This window comes from Thalassophryne amazonica, chromosome 5 (assembly GCF_902500255.1).
Source record: "Thalassophryne amazonica chromosome 5, fThaAma1.1, whole genome shotgun sequence".
Classification (NCBI taxonomy): Eukaryota; Metazoa; Chordata; class Actinopteri; order Batrachoidiformes; family Batrachoididae; genus Thalassophryne; species Thalassophryne amazonica.
The window spans coordinates 125412958-125440467 of record NC_047107.1 but is presented as its reverse complement, the minus strand read 5'-3'; the positions used below and the strand labels follow the sequence as shown (position 1 = coordinate 125440467).

General features: G+C 39.9%; 1 protein-coding gene across 1 annotated transcript in view; it reads right to left on the bottom strand.

Moving 5' to 3' along the window:
• LOC117511279 (mothers against decapentaplegic homolog 2) overlaps positions 1-27510 on the bottom strand; it is a 58659-nt gene that overhangs the window by 8303 nt on the left and 22846 nt on the right. The window contains exons 5-9 of the mRNA XM_034171290.1: positions 10945-11079; positions 8194-8268; positions 7570-7623; positions 3697-3909; positions 2197-2334 (exon numbers count right to left, since the gene is read on the bottom strand). Of these exons, the coding sequence (XP_034027181.1) occupies positions 2197-2334; positions 3697-3909; positions 7570-7623; positions 8194-8268; positions 10945-11079 (615 nt within the window). The remainder of the gene's footprint in view (positions 1-2196; positions 2335-3696; positions 3910-7569; positions 7624-8193; positions 8269-10944; positions 11080-27510) is intronic.

Here is a 27510-nt window from a genome sequence, read left to right as displayed (position 1 = left end):
GGTAACTCCAGACTGTCTTTGATCATCCTGGAGCTGAACAATGGGTGAGCCTTTGCCATTCTGGTTATTCTTCTATCCATTTTGATGGTGGTTTTCCGTTTTCTTCCACGTGTCTCTGGTTCTTTTGTCCATTTTAAAGCATTGGAGATCATTGTAGATGAACAGCCTATAATTTTTTGCACCTGCGTATAAATTTTCCCCTCTCCAATCAACTTTTTAATCAAACTACTCTATTCTTCTGAACAATGTCTTGAACGTCCCATTTTCCTCAGGCTTTCAAAGAGAAAAGCATGTTCAACAGGTGCTGGCTTCATCCTTAAATAGGGGACACCTGATTCACACCTGTGTGTTCCACAAAATTGATGAACTTACTGAGTGAATGCCACACTACTATTATTGTGAACACCCCCTTTTCTACTTTTTTTTTTTTTACTAATAGCCCAATTTCATAGCCTTAAGAGTGTGCATATCATGAATGCTTGGTCTTGTTGGATTTGTGAGAATCTACTGAATCTACTGGTACATTGTTTCCCATGTAACAATAAGAAATATACTCAAAACCTGGATTAATCTTTTTAGTCACATAGCACTACTATTATTCTGAACACTACTGTATATAAGCTTTGCAACTACTTACACCCTTTCGGTTGCATTGGTTGACTGGCTGAGAAATCAGTTTTGTTTTATTTTGTGTTGCAAAGTTCTTTCCTTGAACCCAATAAACTTGAATTTGGAACTTGAAACTGAGTGACTGTTAAACCAGTTGTGTTGGGTATACAGCCAGTTGAAGTGTGGGTGTCTGCTTATCCTTCCCCAACACTGAGGCACCTGTGTACTGGATCATGCAGACAGAAACGCACCATGTAGTCAAAATGTATGCTGAGCACAGACAGAGACGGACAGGCGCCAGGTCTTCACAATACCCGATGGCCATATGATGGCCTCAGGTAAAAACCATTGTGAGTTTGGTTTAAGTGTGTGCAGCTTTCTTCAACTCTGATGATAAACCCCCCTGCATCAGCAGGTTGTCAGCTAATTTGATTACCATGGAAACAGCTGCATAACTCGCATGGTGACCGTGCAACATTTCAGTCCAAGCTTAATTTTCACTAACTGTTTTCAGCAGGGGCAGCACGGTGGCTTGGTGGTTAGAACTGTTGCCTCACAGCAAGAAGGTCATGGGCTCAATTCCCACCTGCAGCCTTTCTATGTGGAGTTTACATGTTCTCCCTTTGTTTGTGTGGGTTTCCTCTGGGTGCTCTGTTTCCTCCCACATCCAAAGACATGCAGGTTAGGTGTAATGGAATCTTTAAAATTGTCCATAGGTGTGCGAGTGGGTGTGAAAGTGTTCGTTTGTCTGTTTGTGGCCTTGTGACAGACTGGCGTCCTGTCCTGGGTGTACTCTGCCTCGCGCTCTATGAATGCTGGGATAGGCTCCAGCCCCCCCGTGACCCTTAATTGGACTAAGGCCTGGTTCACACGGCAGGATAATTAGGCCGATATCGGACCCGATCTTCCCCTTCCGACAATCTTAAAGATGCCTCGACAATCGTGATGACGCTAAACATAATCTTATCATATATTTCTGCCGTGTGTGGTGTGTTAAGAGCACTCTGATCTGCTCAGAAGGACGCCAAAATCGGTGATATTCAACATGTTGGATTGTCTTGGCCTAATATCGCAGCGTGTGGTGTCCTCTGACCACAAACGAGCACGCAGCCTGCTGAATGTAACGTGTAGCCAATCAGAAAACGAGGTGACGGACGCACAGAGCCTAATCTAAAATCAAAACAGCTGTTATGGCTTACCGGAAAGTCTGGTGGTCGCGCTGTCTCCACTCCTTTAAAGAACGCCTCTTCTTTTTGTATTGTTTTTTTCCCTTCTGTTTTAAATAGTCCACAAAGTATCTCCATTTGTTTACTCTGAAGTCACGTTTAATCTTGAGAGATTTTGCGAGATTTCCTGTCTGAGCTGGGAATGTTGGTGTGTGAAATCTGTTCGTGGTGGTGGTGTTGTTGTTGTTACCGTGTAGCTGAACACCACACACTGTACGACCAACACTGTCAGATCTATGATTTTTTTTATCTTCATGTGTGTGGTCTCTCAAGTTTTGGAAGCCTACAGATAATTTTAAAATCCTGTCATGTAAACCAGGCTTAAGCGGTTGAAGATGAGTGTGTGTTTTCAGCAGCATACCTGGAGGAATTTTGCACACTGTTGCCGGATGCCAACCGTATCGCTGGTTGCAATTTGGACTCTGGACAAAGATGGCGCTATCACTCAGGCACTCTGCAAATACCTCCCCTCCAATGTAGTACAGTCTAACTCCTCTTCCTGTAAATCCACACCATCAAAAAAATAAAAAAATCAGACACAAATGCAGCATTGTCCAGGTTTCTCTAAACATTTGCAAAACCTAGAGAGAGATTAGTTCATGAATTGATCAAGATAAGATTAATGTGAAACAGTTTGCTGCTTGATAAGTGAGGAACTTTGGGGTAATTTTTGATCCGACATTGTCCTTTGGCCTCCACATTAGAAATATTATGAGAACTGCTTTCTTCCAATATAGCGAAGATTCGCCCCATCCTGTCTGTGGCTGATGCTGAGACCCTGATCCATGCATTTATCTCTTCTAGATTGGACTACTGCAATGTTCTGTTTTCTGATTTACCGCAGTCCAGCATTAGGGCTCTCCAATTGTTTCAAAATCCTGCAGCCAGACTTTTGACACAAAGCAGAAAGTTTGACATTACACCCATCTCTTCACTGGCTTCTTCACTGGTTTTACTACTAGTCTATAAAATTGTTCATGGACTGGCACCTCCCTACCTAACTGACCTAATTAAACCCTATGTACCAGCCCGGGCTTTGCGTTCTCAGGGTGCAGGACTACTTTGTGTCACTAGGGTGAATAAGAAGTTTGCAGGTCATAGAGATTTCTCTTATCATGCCCCTGTTCTGTGGAATGATCTCTCTGCATCAATAAAACAGTCAGATTCTGTGGAGACTTTCAAGTCCAGACTTAAGATGCACTTATTTTCCCTTTCATATGGCTAGCAAACTGGTATAGTATAGTTCTACACTTTTTACTCTTAATTCATTTTATCAGGAAACAGAGCGTGCCGCAGCCTCAACTTTACCTAAATTCTGGGTTTTTAGTGAAGCTTAGGGCTAGTGGCCGGCGATCACCTTAATATTTCTTGTTTCTTATTGCTGATAAATTATACTGTATTTGTCTTTCTGATGCTTGATTCTGCTTTTTTTCTTTCTCTCTGTTTGAGGTGCAGCTCCATCCAGAGATGGGTGTGGTGTCTGTTCCAGAAACCCTACTGTCCTGTGCACCAGCAACATTTCTTGTATATTCATTTTGTAATTTGTGTCTGTAGCATGGCCCAAGCAGAGGGTCACCCCTTTGAGTCTGGTCTGCTTGAGGTTTCTTCCTCAGAGGGAGTTTTTCCTTACCACTGTTGCACTGGGGGGTCGGTAAGGTTAAATCTTACTTGTGAAGCGCCTTGAAGCAATTCTGCTGTGATTTGGTGCTATATAAATGAAAATATCACTAACCGTTGTTGACAGATACATTTCCCCTCACGTTTCAATGAATTTACACTGACAAATACAACTGTGAAGAACAACAATCAGCTCCACATGAAGAGAAACCATTAGTGCAGTGGGAATGAAGCCGCTCTGTACCTATGTGCCTCCGGGTCATCTCCACAGTGGCATTTCTGTTGACATTAGATAGCAGGCCCAGGCAGAAACGCTCAGAGTTTGAAGGATCTGTGAATCCATCCACAGTCAGCGAAGGTTGGGAGGCGTGAAACGTCTCGCCGACACGCTGGTTCAGCTCGTAATATGCTATAGAACACCAGAAGGCGGGCTCAGAGTAGGTCACCGGCTGCAGATCTGCAGAAAAGATAAACCAGCATGCACAATGCAAAAAGAAAATTTAAGAGTTTCTTTAAAAAGAAGATGCACAACGTCAGCTGCAGTTTGCCAGGAGGCACGTGGGAAAGTGAAGTCTAGACTTGATCCATTTTACTGTGACAAAGCCCTTCTGTGTTCAACTACCATGAAACTGTGACTGGTGATGCAACAGACAAAAGTTACTTGATGAGGAACTGAAAATTAACTAATGAAAATCATACATTCCTTGTGGATTGTGATTCAACAGAATCATTAATAAATAATAATAAAAAAACACTACTGAAACTGGCCTGGACAAAAATGACATGCACAACCTTTTGAGGTAATCACAGTGATTTCTGTAACTCTCAATGAGACTTCTATATTTTGGATGTTCTTCCGTTTAAACTGTTTGTGAATGTATTTGACGCCATCGGGCCCTACATTGCTAAAATGTTTAATATATCTTTGTCGAGTGGTGTGTTTCCCTGTTATTTTAAACATGCCATTGTGGAACCACAGTTAAAGAAAGCTGGATTGGATTCTACAGAACTTAAGAACTTTAGGCCAATATCTAAAACCCCTTTCTTGGCCAAAGTCTTGGAAAACGTAGTCTGTGCTCAATTGAGATCGTTTTTGCAGGCTAATGACATCCATGACACTTTTCAATCTGGGTACCGTGAGTTTCATTCTACTGAAACAGCCCTGTTGAAGGTGTCTAGTGACATGATGATGGCAGCTGACACTGGCAAATGTTCTGTGCTGATTCTGCTTGATCTGTCTTCGGCGTTTGATACCGTTGACCATGGCATTCTGATAAACAGATTGCGGGATTTGGTTGGAATGTCAGGTTGTGTTTTAGAGTGGTTTACCTCTTACCTGACTGGTAGAACTTTTAGTGTGATGGTGGGCAATGCAGTGTCGGAATCTGCAGATCTTCTGTGGGGTGTGCCGCAGGGATCGGTCTTGGGACCTGTTTTGTTCTCGTTGTATCGCCTTCCTCTCAGCAAGCTGATCCAGCAGTTCAGTGATGTGTCCTATCATTTGTATGCTGATGATCTGCAGCTGTACTGCTCTTTTAAGACAACTGAGCCACAGAAACTCTGCTCTCTCACAAATTGTTTGGCCAAAATTATGGAATGGCTCACTGAGAAGAGTCTGCAGTTAAATTCCAATAAGACTGAGACTCTGATTGTAGCACCAGATCGTGCTGTACCTGGAATTAAGCAGCATCTCGGTAGCCTAAGCTGCCTGGTCAAAAACAGCCTGCGTAACCTGGGTGTCATTTTGGATGGAGGGATGTCTCTGGAGCAGCACACAAATTACCTGGTTAAGAACTGTTTTTTCCAAATTCGGAACATCTCTACGCTCCGTAAGATGGTGACTTTAAAAGAGCTTGAGATGATTGTGCATGCGTTCGTCTCATCGCGTTTGGATTATTGTAACAGTCTTTTCACCTGTCTGAATAAGAAGGAGTTGGCCCGCCTGCAGATTGTGCAAAATTCTGCTGCGCGCCTGCTTACCCGCACCCGCAGGAGGGACCATATTACTCCTATTGTTAATACTTTGCATTGGCTGCCTGTCTCCTACAGGATTCATTACAAAATCCTGGTATTGACTTTTAGAGCTCTGCATGGACAGGCACCGGAGTACATCAGGGACCTGATCCAGCCTTATGCTTCCTCCAGGAGCCTCAGGTCGTCCAATCAGAACCTGTTGATGGTTCCTCGGACCCGTTTTAAAACTCGCGGGGACAGATCTTTTAAAGCAGTGGCGCCTAGCCTCTGGAATGAGCTTCCCTGTGCCCTTCGTTCTCTGGATTGTATAGATACTTTTAGAAGGCAACTAAAGACGCATTTCTTTAAGTTAGCTTTTTAGCCTAATATTGTATTTTATTGTTTTCGTATGTTATTTTTAGATTATTTTTGTATACCATGTGCAGCGCTTTGTAACCCTGGTCTGTGAAAGGCGCTTTATAAATAAAGCTTACTTACTTTACTTACTTACTTCTGTAAGTAAGTACCATCATGTTTGTCCAGGCCACTTTCATTAGTTTGTTTTTGTAAAATGATTCTGTCGAATCACAATTCAAAAGCAATGTCTGATTTTCATTAGTTAATTTTCAGTACATTTTTTGTTAATCATTACTTTTGCCAGTTTCACATTCTTTCAGTGACCACTGTGGGTTTTTCCTTTCTTTAACAGAAGAGTACCAACAATTTTGGGAAGGCCATCAAAATTGTTTGTGTAGGTCATGGTATACTGAGGCTGGATTGCAAGTGTCGCTAAAACCTGCTTTGCCCATGGACTAAAAGAATAAATAAATAAGATATGAATGGTCCAATGTAGTTTAAAAGACAAAAGGCTTATTTTGTCCCTTGTTGACTGACGTTTATTTAAGGGTTTCGCTGTTTGTTTTTTGATAGACATCGCCTCTCTGATTGTACTTCACAGAGGTGGGAGTAAGTCACCATCAAGTCACTCAAGTCATGAATCAGCAAGTCCCAAGTCAAGTCTCAAATCATAATGACCACCAATTGTTTGCAGGATGACCTCAGACTTGACTTGGGACTTGCAGATTGATGACTTGACAGTGACTTAAGCCCCGGTTCCACCAAATAATGAAGGATGAATAATGAGCCATGCAGCATGTGTTTTTTTTTTTGCTACAAGAGGATTTATTCAACTATCTTGGGAGAATAGTGGCTCTGAGAGGCATTATCTTCAGTTAACAAGGCTCCTCTCTGAGTGTGGCGCTAATTTCAAGATGTTCAAAATTTAGCAACAACAGTGTGGGGCACTTTGTGCATGATTCACTATGACGACTAATGAGGATTTTAGAGGCATGTGCGTCGTGCTTACGCGGCTGATAAAAAACCATTATCCCAGCGCCTGGCAGCTACGCAGGACCTGAGAGGCTATTTTTGGAGCAGCTCTTGCGCACACAATTCCACCTGCTCTGTGTGCTGGACACTGTATATAAAATAATTATTTTGTAGTAGACTATAATCATTTTTCTGCCAAACATTGGATGCTGAAAACACCTCTAATCGCTTCTGCAATGACAGGAGACCATTTCATCTGGGTTTTTTCCTCCTGCTCCATGAGGAAACAAGTGTGGGAGGGGTGGAGGGTAGGACCAAACCTGCGTTTGTGCACCAATGTCGCGCTACATGGCACTGCGTGGCTGATACAAGCTATTCGAGACTAATGACCGGTCGGTCGTGGCTCACTAGAGGCTGCTATGTGGCACATGTGGGGTGCAGAGAGGCCCCTTAGTAGTGGATACGTGATAAATGAGAAGGTGGGTCATTCTTTGAATAATCACTACACACCCATGTGTGGCTCATTATTCAGGTCTTATTATTCGGTGGGACCGAGGCTTTATTCCCACCTCTGGTACTTTAGGCACAAAAACAAGCAAAGAATTACAGTGATGCAAGTGGGCCATGGGGGTTCTCCCCCAGAAAAATTTTAAATCTCAGATGCATTCTGGCACTTTTTCAAGTTTATTTATCCACAAAAAAACATTTTTTGTTGGTTCAGATCAATTTTTTTCCACCCCAGTCTTTTCACACATTGTGGCTCAGAAACATACACTGCATAACTAAATGTATGGACACAGAATTATGAATCAGTCTAGAAATTGCTATTGCTTACCCATGCTGTGATTAACAGGCGACAGAGTACTAGGAGAGAGTTCTGCTGGAGAACCTGACATATGAAGGTAAAAAATAAATAAGTCATCACTACTTCTCACACAAATATATTTAAAATGAAAGCAGATGTAAATTATAGTTTTGATACATGTGGCTGCTTTAAAAACTCATCATTTCAATAAAAAAAACAAACAAACATGCAAAATTTGTCCACAGTATCTTTCCTCTCCGAAACTTGCTTGTTGATGGCTCACGAAGATGAAACAGTACATAGCCAACACAGAGTAAAGTGGCTCACGTGCACAAACAGAGGCTGAGAAACAGCTAATCACAAGCAAACTACACACCAGATATGTACTTGTAAGGAAAAATAACCATTTATTGGGTTTGTGTTACTACAAACTCAAGAAATCAGTCTGTGGTGATTTCTAGACTGTCACCTTTTTTTGAATTCTAAAGTTTTAAGAGTCAGGTCACAAATAGCACTCATAACTAACATTCTGAAAGCTGAATCACAGAAATGTGACAGCTGTCTGGCTGTCAGAGACAAGAATGCATTTTTGAAGTCATTTTATGTCATCACAGTCATTCTCTCAGACTTAAAAACTAACACGAGCCGCAGTACCTGTGTCCATGCTTTGATTCATCTGTTGATCGCTGGCCTCCCCATCCTCGCTGATGTAGCCTGGTGGTGGAGTTTCTATTGAAAAAGAATTAAAATATTCCAGTTCACTCATTCTCTGAAGAAAAATAAAAGTAAACCAAGTGAATTCACCTACCTAAACAATGCACGTCATTCAAAATCCTGTGTATACAACATTAAATGCTTACAGTGTCTTTTTTTTGGGGGGGGGGGGGGTCACACTTTTACCATCAACCCTTTGAGTGCTCAGCTTTGTCAATTGGCTGATTTTAGAGAAGTCCTCATTTCTGAAAAGTTACCTTTTATGACCCTAAACTGATAAAAAAAATTCATATAACCAATAACTTTTAGTATTAATTATGTCGACTTCTGATAAACCAGTTTCACTTTTCACTGTTGGGTAAATTCAAGGATCACAAACACGTAAGAACGCACAAAAAATTAATGAATAAAAAATAAAACCCCAAACACTGTCACCATCTTTCAAAACCTGTAACACACAGTATTAGAAGTCACGTTTTATCTCAGTATTATATACACAAACTAAAAAGCTGCTGCTTTTTTCACACGTTTTGAACCCTGCAACTTAACCAACTGAAATACATCCATTAATGCAGTGATTGGCAGAGTAAAATACATGTAGTAAATATAAATTCTTACCTGTTAGTTTCAGTGGGATTCATTTGAAGAACTAAAACATCTTTTTTTTAATATCCAAAACAGTGTCTAAACGGTGACAAAAAGTCCCTCTGTACACACAGCTGCGTCGTGAGAGCACCCCCCCCCAACTGAGTCGTGCCGATTAAATTATCCCATCAGCCACAAAGAAATAAAATAATGTTAAAATGACTCTTTTATTTGTGTCAAGCGGACGATAACAGTGTAACGTTCAAAGTGAACCTGAACTACACTACTCACAATGCTCCATGCGTCGAGCAGCCAATCACTTCCTGCGCTTAATGATTATGTCATCAGCAAGCGACAGGCAGCCAGTCTGCCACAAATACACAACAGTAGTGATGGGATGAACAACACTGGTGCGTCAGCACTGTGCCGAGCACACAAGAGTGAAACCCCGTATTGGTGCGTGTATCACTTTAAGGAAAAAAAAAATCATGTGACCGAAACAGGAACTGTGTCGTTTGACTGCGCCGCGCCAAATTGTGTTTATAAGGAAACAAACTGTATCGACATGTTGCGGATTTGTTGGATGGAGTTTTGCTGTTGGATTTTTGCTTGCCCTCACCTTGTTCCACTGACTTCATGGATCGTTCAAAGACGTTTCCCCAGTCTGGAATAATTTTGATAAGGTAAATCTTTGTTTACTGTTATTTTTCCAATTAGATATGTTTGTACTCCTTTACAATACTGGAAGAATAACCAGAAAACATATCCACACCTTTATCAACTCGCAGTGAAATGTTTATGCTCACCATCTTCATCTGTACCCTGTGAAAGAGGGTACAGATGAAGATTTTTTTCTAAGGCAGGGGAACTGGAACCTTTGTTCTCAGAAACCTTTGTTCCTCAATAAAAATGCATAAATGAATGTATTTGTAGTCTTTTATTTTGCATGTTTTAACACTTAAGTTAACAAATTTCCATAGATTCCAAGTTACAAATTTTAACTCTGAATTTTATTACAGACAAATTTGCTATATTTTACAAACCAATTAGTTTAGCATTTACACAAACAAGGTTTTAATTAAATTTTAAACTCTTCTCATGAACAGCTTAACTCGACACACAAATTGAGCACATGAAATTATGCAATGATGAGATCATATTTTAAATAGGGGACTGGCGATTAACGATTTCACTTAGCTTTCCCATCTTTTCATTTTATTTACCTGCAATGATTTTAGAACTACTGCAGGGGTCACTACTGAGCGACCAACACAGTGTCAATACAGTGCCGACACAGTTTGTGTAGTGTGTCAATACACTCCTTGAGGTATCATCATCCCATCACTACACAACAGACAAGACTTAAATGTTTGATTTTAGGGTTTACAAACGTTTTTGACTGTTAAACTTTGCTTACTTTACCAGCAAAAAGTTATGGAACAATGATGTTTTTAAAACATCTGAAAAGCTAATCTGCTAGCAAAAACATTAGCTTTGATAATTATCTGTTATCGGATTAGCTGAACTGTGCCCACCACTGGACTAAATGCAAACTGCAATGGAAACTGTGGAGCCTTGAGACATTTTTTTAATGACTTCAAGTGAATTTATGTGATCTTTTTAATTTTTGCAAGTCTTTTGTTTTATGCCTGTATGAGCAAACCTGAAAATAAAGTCCTGTGATTTGACCTTGAAGCTGTGATTCATGCTAAACAGTTACACCTGTCATATACTGCTAAATATCAACTCTGACTAGCATTTACTGTGGACGCAGGGCAGAAAGATAATGTCACAGGCAGTGTATGTGGCATGTCAATAATCTTAACATCAACACCACTCAGAAAAGCATTTGGAATTATTTTAGAGCTCTGTTGCAGTTTATTTACACATGCATTTCCTTTTCAGTTTGTGGAAAAAGGATTTTACAGACCCAGAGGCTGGACTGCTAACAGTGTTAAATATGACTAACTGTAGAGAGAGGAAAAAAACTGATCATGTCTCTTATCAGACTCAGCACTGAGAGGAGTGGATAGAAAAGAGCTGCAGATTGCGCGTTTAATCATCACCCACATTTTCTCCCTTCATCAAGAACAAAGATGAACTTGCCTGGTATATAGTTGTTTGGAGGTTCTATTCCTGCAGGAAAGTTTGTGTTCTCAGGTATGGAGTGAGTGTAGTCATCCAGAGGGGGGAGTTCTGTCAGGATTTCTGAGTGTCTTGGCACAAGTACAGGAGGCAGCACTAGAATGAAGGAAAGAAACAGATGGACATCAGATTAATAATAAATTAGACAAGTACAAATTCAGAGGAAAAATGTACATCAATCACCTGATGAGTTAAATTTTATTTATATCAAATCTAGTTTTGGTTTTAAAACAAACAAACAAAAAACAACACTAACAACTGACCTGGCTGCTGAAATAAAATCCAAACAATGACTAATGGGAACAACTTTATTACCTGAACTTAAAACACTTAACCACGGGTAGCTGATCTCCAGTTTACATTTACCATATACAGATGACAGTTGACAATCCTCTTGTTTCAATTCTATAATCTTTTACTATAAAAGAATTAGTGCTGGATGTCTTCCTCACTCAAGCGCTCAACAGTTTTTTTTTTTTTGTCATTTTGAGCAAGGTATCAAGCCGACTGGAGCAACAAATTCAAAGAGATAACCCGACAGTCTGGAAACAGTCTGGAAATAGTAGTAATTGTCAGGCGTTGTGACACATGTCTGACACCAGTAACAAATATGACCCTAAAAATCAGCTGCATTTCCCCTGCAGATGAGTGCAGAGCTGCTGCATGTCCAGACAACAGTATGGGCTTTTTTTTCCTAAGATGTATATATCCAGAAATTATTAATTTCTTATAATGTTTCTTAAAACAGACTAAAGAACTACATAATCTAATTTCCACAGGACATTTGTTCCAAATCTTCACCCCTTTAACTGAAACACAAAAACCCTTGACATTAGTACGTACGGGAGGCTTCTTAAAAACCATACATCCTCGTAAACTGTATTCAGATTTCCTGATCTTGAACAGGCTCTGGACATAAAGTGGCAAGGCCTGGTTATTAGCTTTGTACAAAGTTTGTATGGTGATATAATCCACTAAATCTCTAAATTTCAGTAAATTTAAAGTCATAAACAGAGAATGCGTTGGCTCAAGATAAGGTTTATTACAGATGATTCTGATGGCATGTTTTTGTAAAAGAAATACATGATTGGTATTTGATTTGTAAGTGTTACCCCAGAGTTCGATACAATATGTCATATATGGTACAATTAAAGAATGATATAATCTGAGTAGCCCATCCTGGGACAATATGTCCTTGACCCTGTACATGATAGCGATAGATTTTGACATTTTAAATTTTATATAATTTATATGAGGTTTCCAGCTGAGTTTATTGTCAATTATAACACCTAGAAATTTGTTCTCAGTTACTATCTGTATTTCCATATTGTTAATGGTTACACTTTTACATTTAGGCACAAGTTTATTTCCAAAAATCATACATTTGGTTTTCCCAAGATGAAGTGACAATTTATTAGCATCAAACCAAGCCTTAAATTTATCCAGTTTGTTTACCACCGTGTCCAGAAGCTGTTCAAGATTATCACCACTGCAAAATACAGTTGTGTCATCTGCAAAAAGAACACACCTCAGTACCCGTGACACATAACATATATCATTTATATATAAAATAAATAAAGGACCTAACACCGAACCCTGGGGCACCCCACATGTAATTTCCCGAAGTTCGGAATCAATGTTATTGTATTGAACATACTGATACCGACCATGTAAATAACTATTTATCCAGTCATATGCTAATCCTCTGATTCCATATTTCTGTAATTTAGTTAGCAATATTTCATGATTGACAGCGTCAAACGCTTTCTGTAAATCAAAAAAAATACCTACTGTATATTGCTTGTTATCGACTGCAGTCGCTATATTTTCCACGAAATCCATCAATGCATGTGAAGTAGTCCTAGATTTTCTAAATCCATATTGTTCTTCACAGAGTATCTCATGCTTTAGTAAGTAATTATCCAGTCTTTTTACAAAATTTTTTTCTAGTATTTTAGAAAATTGGGGTAAAAGTGAGATAGGTCTGTAATTTGAAAAAGTGTGTTTGTCACCAGTTTTAAACAAAGGTATTACTTTGGCTATCTTCATCTGTGAAGGGAATTTACCAAAACTTAATGATATATTACAAATATAAGTGAAAGGTTTTACTATACAATCAATGATTTTTTTCAACAAAGCCATATCCAAATTATTGAAGTCCTTTGATTTCTTACTTTTAGAATTCTGCACCAGATCAATTATTTCTTTTTCATTTGTTCCACCAACAAACATTGACACAGATTTATTAAATGTTATCTTATTTTCAAAAGATTTAACGCTCAATGAATCAATATTACTGACAAGATTTTTACCTACATTGACAAAATATTCATTAAAATGGTCAGCAATGGTCTCATTATCTTCTATCACAGTATTATTGGAAAGAAAAAAAGGATAATCTCTACCATTTTTGTTCTTTTTTATTACTTCATTTAAAATATTCCATGTATTTTTTATATTATTCTTATTTTTAACAAGTCACTATAATATCTTTTCTTACTAAATCTCATAATATGAATTAATTTATTTTTATATATTTTATATTTACTTTCAGCTTCCTTTGATCTCGATTTTATAAATTGTTTATACAGTAAGTTCTTCTTTTTACATGCCCTCTGAAGACCCTTGGTTATCCATGGTTTATTGCTGTATCGGTTAGTATATATCTTGTTAACAAGAGGACAGTGTTTATCGTATAACTTAGAAATGATAGAAATAAAACCATCATAAGATTCATCAACATCATCAACATAATCATTCCAATTCTGGCATAATAAATCCACCCTTAAATTATCAACAGTTATTGGTGTGACATTTCTACTCAATCTATTACAATCCTTTTGAAACACTCGATCATGTGATGCAAAAACAGTAAATACTGGCAGGTGATCACTAATATCATTTACCAGCAATCCCGCACTGAGATTACCAGATATGACATTAGTTAAAATATTGTCAATAAGGGTTGTTGAATTCACAGTTATTCTACTTGGATGAATGATGGTCGGAAATACTCCCAAACAATATAAAGAATTTATAAATGAAGTGGTTTGTGGATGATTGTGAGGATTTAGAAAATCGATATTAAAATCACCACAGATAAATAAATGTGAATTCTTATTTATTTTGTTGTACATTCCCATAATTACTTCTTCAAAAGTATCAATATTTGCTCCGGGAGCTCTGTATAAACAACTAACAACCGTATTTTTTGAATTTATGGATGTAATTTTAACCGTAACACATTCCATGATATTATCAACTGTGAATGACATATTGTGAACTAATTTACAGTTGTAATCAGACCTTACATATAATGCCACACCCCCGCCTCTTCTCTTCTGTCGATTTACCTGAAACAATTGATAACCTTCCAACTGTACAAGATCTTGATTGACATCAGTTAACCATGTTTCTGATATAGCGATCACTGAAAAACTTTTTCTAGATGTATCTAAACAATCATTTATCCTTGAAAAATTTCGAGAAAGACTTCTACTATTAAAATGTATTATTGAAAAATCTCCATCTTTAATTTTATAATCATTAAATTGTTCTTCTGTAAAATAATTACATTGTCGCTCGATATTGTCACTAAAAAAAGAATCTGGATCTGATTCAAGTTCAAAATGGCGAGAGGCAGGATGACTATAATTAAATGTTTCCAAACAGAGCTCCTTGGCAGAAATAAACTGATTATTAACCGTGTTCATTATATTATATACAGATTTTCCTCCATCATCACAATCAACCAGTACATTTCTTTATGTATTACTTCACAACTTACATCAGTTAAATTTACTAAGATCATGTTCATCTTTAATCCATAAGGTTTTAGCTTCTTCAGGTGTTCCATTTAATTTAATATAAACTTTACAGTTAAATGTCCATGTAGCCTGTATCTTGTTTTGTTTTCTTAAAAATCGTGCCTGTCTTGCTAAATCTGAATTTTTCTTGGTCAAGTATTCATTTATATATACATTCGTTCCTTTTAAATTCTTTGCTTGTTTTAGAATTGCAATCTTCTGTTTCCTGTTTGTAAGCCTCAATAATATGACTTTAGGTTGATTTTGACCTCTCCGCGGTAAAAGGTGACTACTATCGATATCATTAGGGTTTATTAGAATTCCTTTGTCCTTCAAAAGTGAAATCACCTGTTCCTCTACAGAGGAAAAAAAAAAAACATAAATTAAGGTGCCAATAAGTTCTTGATAAGTGATTAGAAGAGATTAAAATACTAAAAACCAGCAAGCGCTCAAAGCACAGATAGTGTAAACAACATAATTATATAAACTGTAAATGTAGCTGCTGCAACAGTAGTGCAGAGTGATTACTCACTCACTTTAATATACTCAACAAAAATATAAATGCAACACTTTTGGTTTTGCTCCCATTTTGTATGAGATGAACTCAAAGATCTAAAACGTTTTCCACATACACAATATCACCATTTCCCTCAAATATTGTTCACAAACCAGTCTAAATCTGTGATAGTGAGCACTTCTCCTTTTGCTGAGATAATCCATCCCACCTCACAGGTGTGCCATATCAAGATGCTGATTAGACACCATGATTAGTGCACAGGTGTGCCTTAGACTGCCCACAATAAAAGGCCACTCTGAAAGGTGCAGTTTTATCACACAGCACAATGCCACAGATGTCGCAAGATTTGAGGGAGCGTGCAATTGGCATGCTGACAGCAGGAATGTCAACCAGAGCTGTTGCTCGTGTATTGAATGTTGATTTCTCTACCATAAGCCATCTCCAAAGGCGTTTCAGAGAATTTGGCAGTACATCCAACCAGCCTCACAACCGCAGACCACGTGTAACAACCCCAGCCCAGGACCTCCACATCCAGCATGTTCACCTCCAAGATCGTCTGAGACCAGCCACTCGGACAGCTGCTGAAACAATTGGTTTGCATAACCAAAGAATTTCTGCACAAACTGTCAGAAACCGTCTCAGGGAAGCTCATCTGCATGCTTGTCATCCTCATCGGGGTCTTGACCTGACTCCAGTTCATCGTGTAACCGACTTGAGTGGGCAAATGCTCACATTTGCTGGCGTTTGGCACGTTGGAGAGGTGTTCTGTTCACGGATGAATCCCGGTTCACACTGTCCAGGGCAGATGGCAGACAGCGTGTGGCGTCGTGTGGGTGAGCGGTTTTCTGATGTCAATGTTGTGGATTGAGTGGCCCATGGTGGCGGTGGGGTTATGGTATGGGCAGGCGTCTGTTGTGGACGAAGAACACAGGTGCATTTTATTGATGGCATACCGTGACGAGATCCTGAGGCCCATTGTTGTGCCATCCAAGAACATCACCTCATGTTGCAGCAGGATAATGCACGGCCCCATGTTGCAAGGATCTGTACACAATTCTTGGAAGCTGAAAATGTCCCAGTTCTTGCATGGCCGGCATACTCACCGGACATGTCACCCATTGAGCATGTTTGGGATGCTCTGGACCGGCATATACGACAGCGTGTACCAGTTCCTGCCAATATCCAGCAACTTCGCACAGCCATTGAAGAGGAGTGGACCAACATTCCACAGGCCACAATTGACAACCTGATCAACTCTATGCGAAGGAGATGTGTTGCACTGCATGAGGCAAATGGTGGTCACACCAGATACTGACTGGTATCCCCCCCAATAAAACAAAACTGCACCTTTCAGAGTGGCCTTTTATTGTGGGCAGTCTAAGGCACACCTGTGCACTAATCATGGTGTCTAATCAGCATCTTGATATGGCACACCTGTGAGGTGGGATGGATTATCTCAGCAAAGGAGAAGTGCTCACTATCACAGATTTAGACTGGTTTGTGAACAATATTTGAGGGAAATGGTGATATTGTGTATGTGGAAAAAGTTTTAGATCTTTGAGTTCATCTCATACAAAATGGGAGCAAAACCAAAAGTGTTGCGTTTATATTTTTGTTGAGTGTAGTACAGATATCAAAAGCACCTGCCTGAAGGCACACCTCCTGTGGAATGTTTTAGGATCTATAAATGTAAGAATATTACCATCAGCTGTTCCTTTAGTACAATCCAGATATATGTCACAGAGCTCAGCAAGCATTTGGGAAAACTACAGAGTATAAAGTGACTTTTAACCCAACAAGGACTTGTAATGTTTTTCAATCACTGAAACGGTTTTTTATACACACACACACACATATATATATGCATACATACATACACACACACACACACCCACACACATATATATATATACATACATACATACACCCCCCCCCCCCCCCCCCCCAATTCCAATGAAGTTGGGTGCTATGTAAAATGTAAATAAAAACAGAATACAATGAATTTCAAATCCTCTTCAACCTATATTCAATTGAATACACCACAAAGACAAGATATTTAATGTTCAAACTGATAAACTTTATTGTTTTTGTGCAAATATTTGCTAATTTTGAGATGGATGCCTGCAACACGTTTCAAAAAAGCTGGGACAGTGGTATGTTTACCACTGTGTTACATCACCTTTCCTTCTAACAACACTCAATAAGCGTTTGGGAACTGAGGACACTAATTGTGTGTATCATGATTGGGTATAAATCACACACACACACACACACACACACACACACACACACACACACACACACACACACACACACACACACACACACACACACACACACACACACACCAGATGTGTGACTTCCTTCCCAAAGGAAGTCCAGTAACAGGTGTTTAATTATGATGTGAAAAAAACTACACGTCTACAGATTATTTCTGTTTTTTGCCTGCATCCTGCACGCAGCACATGTGAATGAATCCAGAGCTTTATACATATTTGGCTGCTCAATTATTTTGATGCAGCTACAGTTTAAGCTAAAACTAAAAATACAATGCAGATTGTTTTCTTATTTTGAAAATCGACAGTAAAGTTTTGGTCCTATAAACACAGGACCTTGTTATGAAAACTCATATTGTGCTTGTGTCATCAGGGAGAACTGCAGCACCACAAATTACTTCCTCTGGTTCAAATAAACTGATATACATCATTGTTAGTAAATATTTTTTGATGAAATGACCCAATCTAGTTGGACACACTTTGCAAACCTAACTGACAAAAGACATGACTATTTATGATTTAAAAAAAAAAAAAACAAATTTAAACAGACAACACCATTATACCTGGAGTCTCCACCCTCTGGTAGTGGTAGGGGTTGATGCAGACTTCATCCTTCTTGAGGTGGAAGGCATACTCGCAGGTTTCAATAGCACGCAGTTCATGGTGGCTGTGAAGGTCCGGCCATCGCCACAAGCGGCAATAGATAACATGAGGAAGCCCCTTTCTGTGGGAGACCTGCAGGCGTCCATCCAGGGATCTAATTGGGCAGCAAACCAGGAGGTTGTGGTGAGACAGGGACAAAACCGCATAACAAAGGAGGTGATGTGAAAATGTTGGGTTAACAGACAACATTATCGAACCAGGGGAGAGATCAAATTCACTGGTGGAAAGAAGTAGAAGCATAAAGTGTTCTTGACATCAGTCACCCCCAAATCTATGACAATTCTCCCACATCAAGCTTGTATGCAACACCATACAATAGAGGATAGTCACCTGGTTGGTCAGGGTAGCTGAATAGGCCTGATGTATCCCACTGTTCTATCGTATTTGGTGTACTCAGTCCCCATATTTCAGAGCAATTGCTGTGCACAGAGAAAACAGCAAAACAAAAACAAAAAAATGATAAACATAGGACATGGCTCATTCAGAAATATCAGTGTGGATAGTGCAAACATTAAAAGGTCTCTTGTTTTTGGAATTTAATAGGGGGGGAAAAAAATCATTTGCAGGTGAGGCAATGAAAGATGAAAACTGCAAATAAGAGAAGCCTTTTTGGACAGAGTCAGAAGAGGGAAATATGGAATTTACCAGTGCAGTGTGAGCTCATAAAACAGTACAACTAGATCAGAGAAAATAAAAGTGGCTCAGTATAGTTGTTCATGTCAACGGCATCTACCTTATCTACAGACACACAGTGAACACACAGCGGCACAAATGGAGACAGAAACACTTTCAGTCAGTCTCAAAAAACTCAAGAACCAGGATGGAAAACAAAACAAAAAGCATGAAATGAGGAAGAATGATGAATACAGTTTCTTCTGAATAGCAGGACAAGAAGAAATTTTACACATGATGTGATTAAAAAATATATAATAAGAAAACATCTAATAGAATCAAGTGGGATCTCATCACCAATTAAAAGCACTTCGTGATAGGGAACAGAACTTATTTTGTCAGAGAGCCGGTTAATGATATGAATCTTTTTCCGACTCAGTGTTGTGATGTTTGCAGACTTTTCTGCCAAAAATATTTGATCCATGATCGAAATATAAACAGTGTGTGGACTGCAAAAATTTTATGACGGGAGAGGAAGTGAAAACATACAAGTGACAAATCACAGCCTTTACAGTCTCAGTTGTTTAGCAGTGCCTGGGTTCGTAGTCCCACAGAGGGCTCCGATCTAAAACGGTTGTCTTTGGTTCATCAAGCTCAGGGATTGTGTGAAAATTAACACCATATTTCAGTGAAGGCAGCAAGCTGCATTTTGTTAATAATCACCAGATCTGAATAAAGGTCTTCCTCATTTAGGCACCAGGTCCTGAGCAGTTTGAAAAAAAAAACAAGTGCCCGGTCTTTTAATCACGGAAATACAGTGCCTGCTTTCCTCAAATCGGCGAGTATCAGTGATGAACGTCATTTCGTACCTGGGGATGTTTAGAGGGTCCGGCACATGCGAGGAGCTTTTAATGGAAATGCATTGTGGTCAGACGGGACGTTTGTCTGATGTGAGCAACAATCAGTTATACAAATCTGTTATATACAGTGTTTATTACATGGAAACCACATAAAAGCATTAGGACTTTTGCTTTTGTCCAGTGAGTGCAAATATCCGGTTTATATGATGACTGCTTAGGTAAGTTTTACTGCGTGAATATATATATATATATATATATATATATATATATATGTGTGTGTGTATGTTCACAACATTTTTAGTTCATAGCCCAGTTTCTCTGATGGGTGGAACATGAAGAGTTACATCCTTTCCTAAGCTCAACTTCTACAAGAAGATAATTTCATTCACATTGACTGGGCCACTATCTCCACAAACACAAGTGCAGCCAAGAACAATTCCCACGAGATAAGCAACCAGTTATCTAGAGACACAAACATCTGATGTGGTATTACTGCACATCCGTGTTAAACAACCATGTTAACACAGTGTTCCCAGTGAATACAAGTCTGGACCATCAAGGCTGGCTGGCTGATAACAAGAACATCCACGCACCCTATGAGTACCACCTGACTGCAATACAAAACATCTTTAAAAACTGAACAGATTTTCTGGACTGTACAAGGACTCATTGTTTTTACTTTAACAACGTATGTGCCACTGTGTATTCTAAATGACATCCCCAGTTTTTATGGCACTTATAGCTAGAAAGACTACATGAGGCAGAAGTGTGACGCTTGCTGGTTCTCTGTCCTTAGCTTGAATGTTTATGAAGTGTTGGAGCAGTATACCTGGGGATGGTGACACACTTTGTGTTGCAGTTTTGTGTGGTGATGGCTTTCTCTAGCTCATCTAGCTGCCCAGTCTTCTTCAGCTTCTTTACTAAGCTCTTTACCGCCTTCTCGCACCACTTCTCTTCCTGTCCGTTTGGTTCTGCGCCGCCCCGCACCACCTGGACCACTGGTCGACTTCTTCCAACCAAGTAGCCTCTTCACCACAGGAGGTGTGAATGGCAAGATGGAGGACATCTTCTGCTAGCCAAGCTGAGATCCTCCAGGAGTCAGCGCACAGTCATACACAGAGGCGGTGGTGACCTGGAGCTACAGTTTGGGCCGTTGCTCTGGTGGGGCCAGTCTACCAACCAAGGAGGCACAGGGTGGAAGCCAGAGATAGTAGGATATAGCCAAAAGTAGTGGACACTTAGGAGAAAGACACAGTTTATCAGTACAAAACAGAGTCAAGATGATCCCAGCTAGGCAGTCAAGATTCATACACCATCCAACATGTCTGTGAAAAATGCAATCATCTATCCACTGTCTTTTAGTTCCCTCCAAATGGAGAAGTTAGCCTCATTTGGGGTGTAAAGCTTACTCAAATTAAAGAGATAGCTATAATCACATCTCCATCACATTATGCAGAAAATTGTTCAGCATTCAAAAACAAATTACTGTTTAATTTACTCCTCCTCAGTTTCAGCGTGCACAGTCCTGTTTCTGTACATGCACGCTCCTGTTCTCGTGGTGTGTGCGCAAGCCCTCTGCAGCTACACTCAATCACTTACCTCCTCTGTGTCTCCTCCTCTTGCAAACACTCCCACACTTAAGCTACTACATCTAACCTGCCTTAAATCTTAAAGTTTTCCATTATAAAGAACATGAGACACCGCCTTTAACCTGAGTTTTAGTTACTTTCCTTGAATTGAAGTAGCATCTACATCTATATTATGTCATGGAAAGCTAACAACTGTTAGAAGCTCCACATCCAGACAGCAAGTAAGTTCTTTCGGCTTCTCCATTCCTCCACTCAGGGTGTCACAGCAGATCAGATATGATCTGCTTTTGATTTGGCAGAAGTTTTACACCCTTCCTGCCACAACTCAATGGGCAAGGTTGGTCTTGAACCAGAACCTTCTACTTGAGAAGCAAGCACACTAAATGCTTGGCCACCATGCTGCCCGTCACAACCAGACAGTCAATACTATTATACCAAAACCAACAGCACCTGGCAACTGAAAAAAGTCTGCTGCTCCAGCACTGTCCAACATACAAACATATTTACATGCAATACCCGAGTCGATACACTTCAGGAAGTGGATCTGAGCCACATTAGAATTCTGATACGGTACAAGACGTCTATCTGTACACAAAGCCATCAAGGCATTTTGGAAGTGACCATGCACAACTGCAGAAACTGGACCATATTGGACAAAGTGTTGAAATTTTAAGACTGTGCATTTCAGAGAGATTACGCCTCAACCCATTTCAGAGAAAGTGACTTGTAATGTGGCTAGGTAGGTGAAACATAATTTTGAACCAGTTTCTGGAGCACAAAAAAAAAAAAAAAAAAAAAAAAAAAAAACCCTCTTTTGTGGTTCATCTTCCAAGATTGCAAAGAACAAATCCACAGTCTAGGATTTTCATACAGTTTGAAGGTAGTTTGGGAGGGAGCAGGGGCTTTCCCACTCTCTGGCTCCATAGTGGTGGTGAGTCTGTTGTAGTTATACAACCATGATGCCAGCGTAAACAGCATGGTTTTCACTGCCATGGCACAGGACGTAATCAGCCAACCTATCACTAGAATGTATAAACTTAAGGGGGGGAGGGGGGGGTATTTTGCTGCAACTTTGGCCATGCTGATTCCACTGCCTGGTCAGTTTCATTGTGGGCTGTGCTCAGATGCACCACACACACAGTGAAGCAAGTGAAGTGAGGTTGGCATGTTACTGCATGCTAACAGGTGTTTTTGTTGACTGCTGGATAATTCAGGCCTCAAATTTTGGAAGAAGGTAGTCCAAACAAAGTTTGTTTCAAGCCACCACCACAGCACTGGTGTGGGAATGAATGTAAATGGGCTCCCCATAAAATAGGTTCACATTTTGCTAGTTATGTAATTATGACACGACAAACCGGTATATCGACTATTTAAAGCCATTTTGGGCGCAACTTTGTAAACAGTCTGATAGTCTAGGTTTTTTATTATTTATACTGTATTTATTTAGGATATTTCAATATTTTTCCCCACATTTCAATTACAATGTCAAAATATTTGAAAAAACAAGTTGCATAAAACTTTTATAATGTCATAATATCATTACTAAGTATTTCATCCAACCAAAATAGTTCTTGGGACAAGCCTAGTTAAGAAAAATTTAAAAGCCTCCAAATATAACTTGGCCTTTGTGTTAAAATCTGTACAAACAAGTTTATGACTATAACTATACACGTACACAGTAAAATCACCAGTGCAAAACTAACACTGTTAAATTAACAACTGCAGTGTACATACGGTCCTACTCTGGTAGAGTGGAAGTGACCAGTGACAACACTGCTGATTTACTGTGTATGTATTAATCATAACTTGTTTGTAAACACACACACACACACATGTAAGTAAAAATATAAGAGTGAACAAGTCTGTTCTCTAGAAGTTAGTCATTACCTGTTTATCAAATTACAGAGAACTTTTTTCTTTGTGGCTTATATGAGCTGTGGATGTTGTGAATGTGTCCCAAGAGATTTGAGGAGGCCAGCTGCTGAAGTCAAATCAGAACTTTTCTGGTCGTACGAAAACTTAAAGAACACTTATGACTGACACAGGTTAACTTCGGTTTCACTGTGAGTTGACATGTTCATGCTCAGCTGCATGACAAACAGCAGAACGGAGGCGCTCATGTCGTTAGCACTGTCAGCTAACGTTAGCTCACCTAAGCTAGCTGCCATGAATCCTTTTGTTGTGATCCGGAGCGCACCAGTCTGCAAGATCGTCAAATCAACATGTAATATACATATCACTATGACAAACACCACATCAACTTGAATGTTATGCCTGAATTTAAATCGTGTGATTAGACATTGGGGCCAAATACGACAAGAGATAAAAATGAGTTAGCAACCTGGACTAACTCCTCCAAACTGAGCCTTGGCTCCCGCTAGCTAACGGACCTGAGCTACATGTCCAACAAAACACAATTCTCCAAAGTGAGATGAAAAAAACTGTTAACCTTTTAAAAGCCTTTCAAGAGTTACTCCAGTCCTACGCTCCAGAACTCACGTTTGCATAAACAGATGCTCTTAAACAATAAGCAGCGGAACTGTTATTTTGCTGCAGCGAATGTTGACAAGGCTCGGAAGCTACTGTTAGCCCCGTTAGGTTGACCGGAAACAACACGACAAACCTGCTGGCTAAATACAACTTCTTAAACCCGCCTACTAAAAGAGATGATTGGGGGAATTTTAAGTTAGCCACGCCTTATCATATGAAGGACGTGTGAATTTTGTCCTAAGATTTTAAGCATCCTGTGAGAAAATACCTGCCAATTTCTTGGGTTTGTTAAAAGGATTATTGAAAAAAAAAAAAAAAAATTAACAAGGTCAGTAGGCCTTGTTTAAAAAAATGTATTCCAGTAAAATTGGTAATTCCCTCCTAAAACTGTATTCGGTGAGCTCAGTACCATAAAATGTGAAGTAACTTGTTAATGGTGCTTTTAGACAATAATATTGTCTATAGGGTGTCCCAAAAAAAATATACAACATTAAAACACTTGGTTTGACCCTTAAATGCTACAAACTTAATCACTTATGTTTCTTTTCTACTTGCTGAGAACCCTGAGGTTTATGTTGATGCCAAGCAAGACTCAGGAAAATGCCAAGATTAACCAAACTACAGCCAACAAAAATTATTGAGTTTTGGCACCAGACCGAGTGTCAAACAGTTGCAGCAACTTTATGCTAGACTGAAAAAATGCAGAGCCAATATTGACATTAGTATGAAAAACTTGAACCTTTCAGCTTTCTATCCAGCCATAAATTTATTTCCTAGACATATACTTTGACCATTTTCTTTGCTGATAAAATGTTGCATTTTTTGGGGGGGACACCCGGTAAATTTATGGAGCGCTTAGATTTATAGAGCGCTTTTCAAGACACCCAAAGCACTTTACAAGTGCATTATTCATTCACACACAGTGTTGCCAAAGTAACTTTAAACATTTACTTTATTAGTTACTATCTACAGTTACTTCATAAGTAGCTACACCTGCTGAATGTACTCGTACATCCCCAATTCCAATGAAGTTGGGACCTTGTGTAAAATGTTAATAAAAACATACAATGATTTGCAAATCCTCTTATATTCAACCTATATTCAATTGAATACACCACAAAGACAAGATATTTAATGTTCAAACTGATAAACTTTTTTGTTTTAGTGCAAATATTTGCTCATTTTGAAATGGATGCCTGCAAAAAACATTTCAAAAAAGCTGGGACAGTGGTATGTTTACCACTGTGTTACATCACCTTTCCTTCTAACAACACTCAATAAGCGTTTGGGAACTGAGGACACTAACTGTTGAAGCTTGTAGGTGGAATTCTTTCCCATTCTTGCTTGATGTACGACTTCAGTTCAACAGTCTGGGGTCTCCGTTGTCGTATTTTGCCCTTAATAATGCGCCACACATTTTCAATGGGCGACAGGTCGGACTGGCAGGCAGGTCATTCTAGTACCACACTCTTTTACTACGAAGTCACGCTGATTTAACACGTGCAGATGTGGCTTGGCATTGTCTTGCTGAAATAAGCAGGGACGTCCTTGAAAAAGACGTTGCTTGGATGGCAGTATGTGTTGCTCCAAAACCTGGATGTACCTTTCAGCATTGATGGTGCCATCACAGATGTGTAAGTTGTCCATGTCATAGGCACTAACACACCCCCATACCATCACAGATGCTGGCTTTTGAACTTTGCACTGGTAACAATCTGAATGGTCTTCTTCCTCTTTTGTCTGGAGGACACAACGTCCATGATTTCCAAAACAATTTGAAATGTGAACTCATCAGACCACAGCACACTTTTCCACTTTGCACCTGTCCATTTCAAATGAGCTCAGGCCCAGAGAAGGCAGTTGGGTTTCTGGATGTTGTTGATGTATGACTTCGCTTGCATGGTAGAGTTTTAACTTGCACTTGTAGATGTAGTGGCGAACGTGTTAACTGACAATGGTTTTCTGAAGTGTTTTCTGAGCCCACATGGAAGATCCTTTACACAATGATGTCGGTTTTAATGCAGTGCCGCATGAGGATCGAAGGTCATGAGCATTGATGTTGGTTTTCAGCTTTGCCGCTTACGTGTAGAAAGTTTCTCCAGATTCTCTGAATCTTCTGAATTATATTATGGACTGTAGATGATGGAATCCCTAAATTCCTTGCAACTGAACATTGAGAAACATTGTTCTTAAACTGTTGGACTATTTTTTCACGCAGTTGTTTCACAAAGTGGTGATCCTCACCCCATTTTGCTTGTGAATGGCTAAGCCTTTTGGAGATGCTCCTTTTATACCCAATCATGACACTCACCTGTTTCCAGTTAACCTGTCACCTGTGAATGTTCCAAACAGGTGTTCTTTGAGCATTCATCATACTTTCCCAGTCTTTTGTTGCCACTGTCCCAGTTTTTGTGAAATGTGTTGCAGGCCTCCATTTCAAATGAGCAAATATTGCACAAAACAATAAAGTTTATTAGTTTGAACATTAAATATCTTTGTCTGTGTGGGGTATTCCATTGAATATAGGTTGAACAGGATTTGCAAATCATTGTATTCTGTTTTTATTTACATTTCACACAATGTCCAAACTTCATTGGAACTGGGGTTGTAACTAATAAGACTGAGTGCTTAGCAACGTAACTAATCAGCAAAGTACCTAATAGTTACGTTGTTGAGTACTCAATTATAAGAGTAACCAAGTGAGATTACTAGTTACCTTACTTATTAGTTGCAAGTTGTTTGCAGTTCACTCCGGTGAACGAGAGGGCCGCGTCCCTACCCCTTCAGGTCGGGGACAGGTCTCTCACCGTTGTCCTCTGCCTACGGGGCGAGCAGCAGTGCAGAGTACCCAACCTTACCTGGAGTCCCTGGGAGGGGTACTAGATAGCGCTCCGACTGGGGACTCCATTGTTCTCCTGGGGGATTTCAACGCCCACGTGGGCAGCGACAGTGAAACCTGGAGGTGGGTGATCGGGAAGCACGGCCTCCACCGATCTGAACCCGAGTGGTGTTCAGTTGTTGGACGTCTGTGCTAGTCACAGTTTGTCCATCACGAACACCATGTTCGAGCACAAGGGTGTCCATAAGTGCACGTGGCACCAGGACACCGTGAGCCGGAGGTCGATGATCGACTTTGTAGTCGCATCATCTGACCTTCGGCCACATGTCCGCGGACACTCGAGCGAAGAGAGGGGCAGAGCTGTCGACCGATCACCACCTAGTGGTGAGTTGGATCTGCTGAGAGGGGAGGAAGCCGGTCAGACCCGGCAGGCCCAAACGTATCGTGAGGGTCTGCTGGGAAATGACTGGCGAACCCTCTGTCAGCCGAGGTCTTCAACTCCCACTTCCGGGAGAGCTTCTCCCAGATCCTGGGGGAGGTTGGAGACATTGGAGTCCGAGTGGACCATGTTCTCCACCTCCATGTCGATGAGGGGCCCGCTCGTAGCTGTGGTCGCAAGGTCTCTGTGCCTGTTGCAGCGGCAATCCCCGAAGGTATAGGTTGAAGAGGATTTGCAAATCATTGTATTCTGTTTTTATTTACATTTCACACAATGTCCCAACTTCATTGGAAGTGGGGTTGTAATTAATAAGATTGAGTGCTCAGCAACATAAACTAATCAGCAAAGTACCTAATAGTTACATTTGTTGAGTACTCAATCTTAAGAGTAACCAAGTGAGAATTACTAGTTACCCTTACTTATTAGTTGCAAGTTG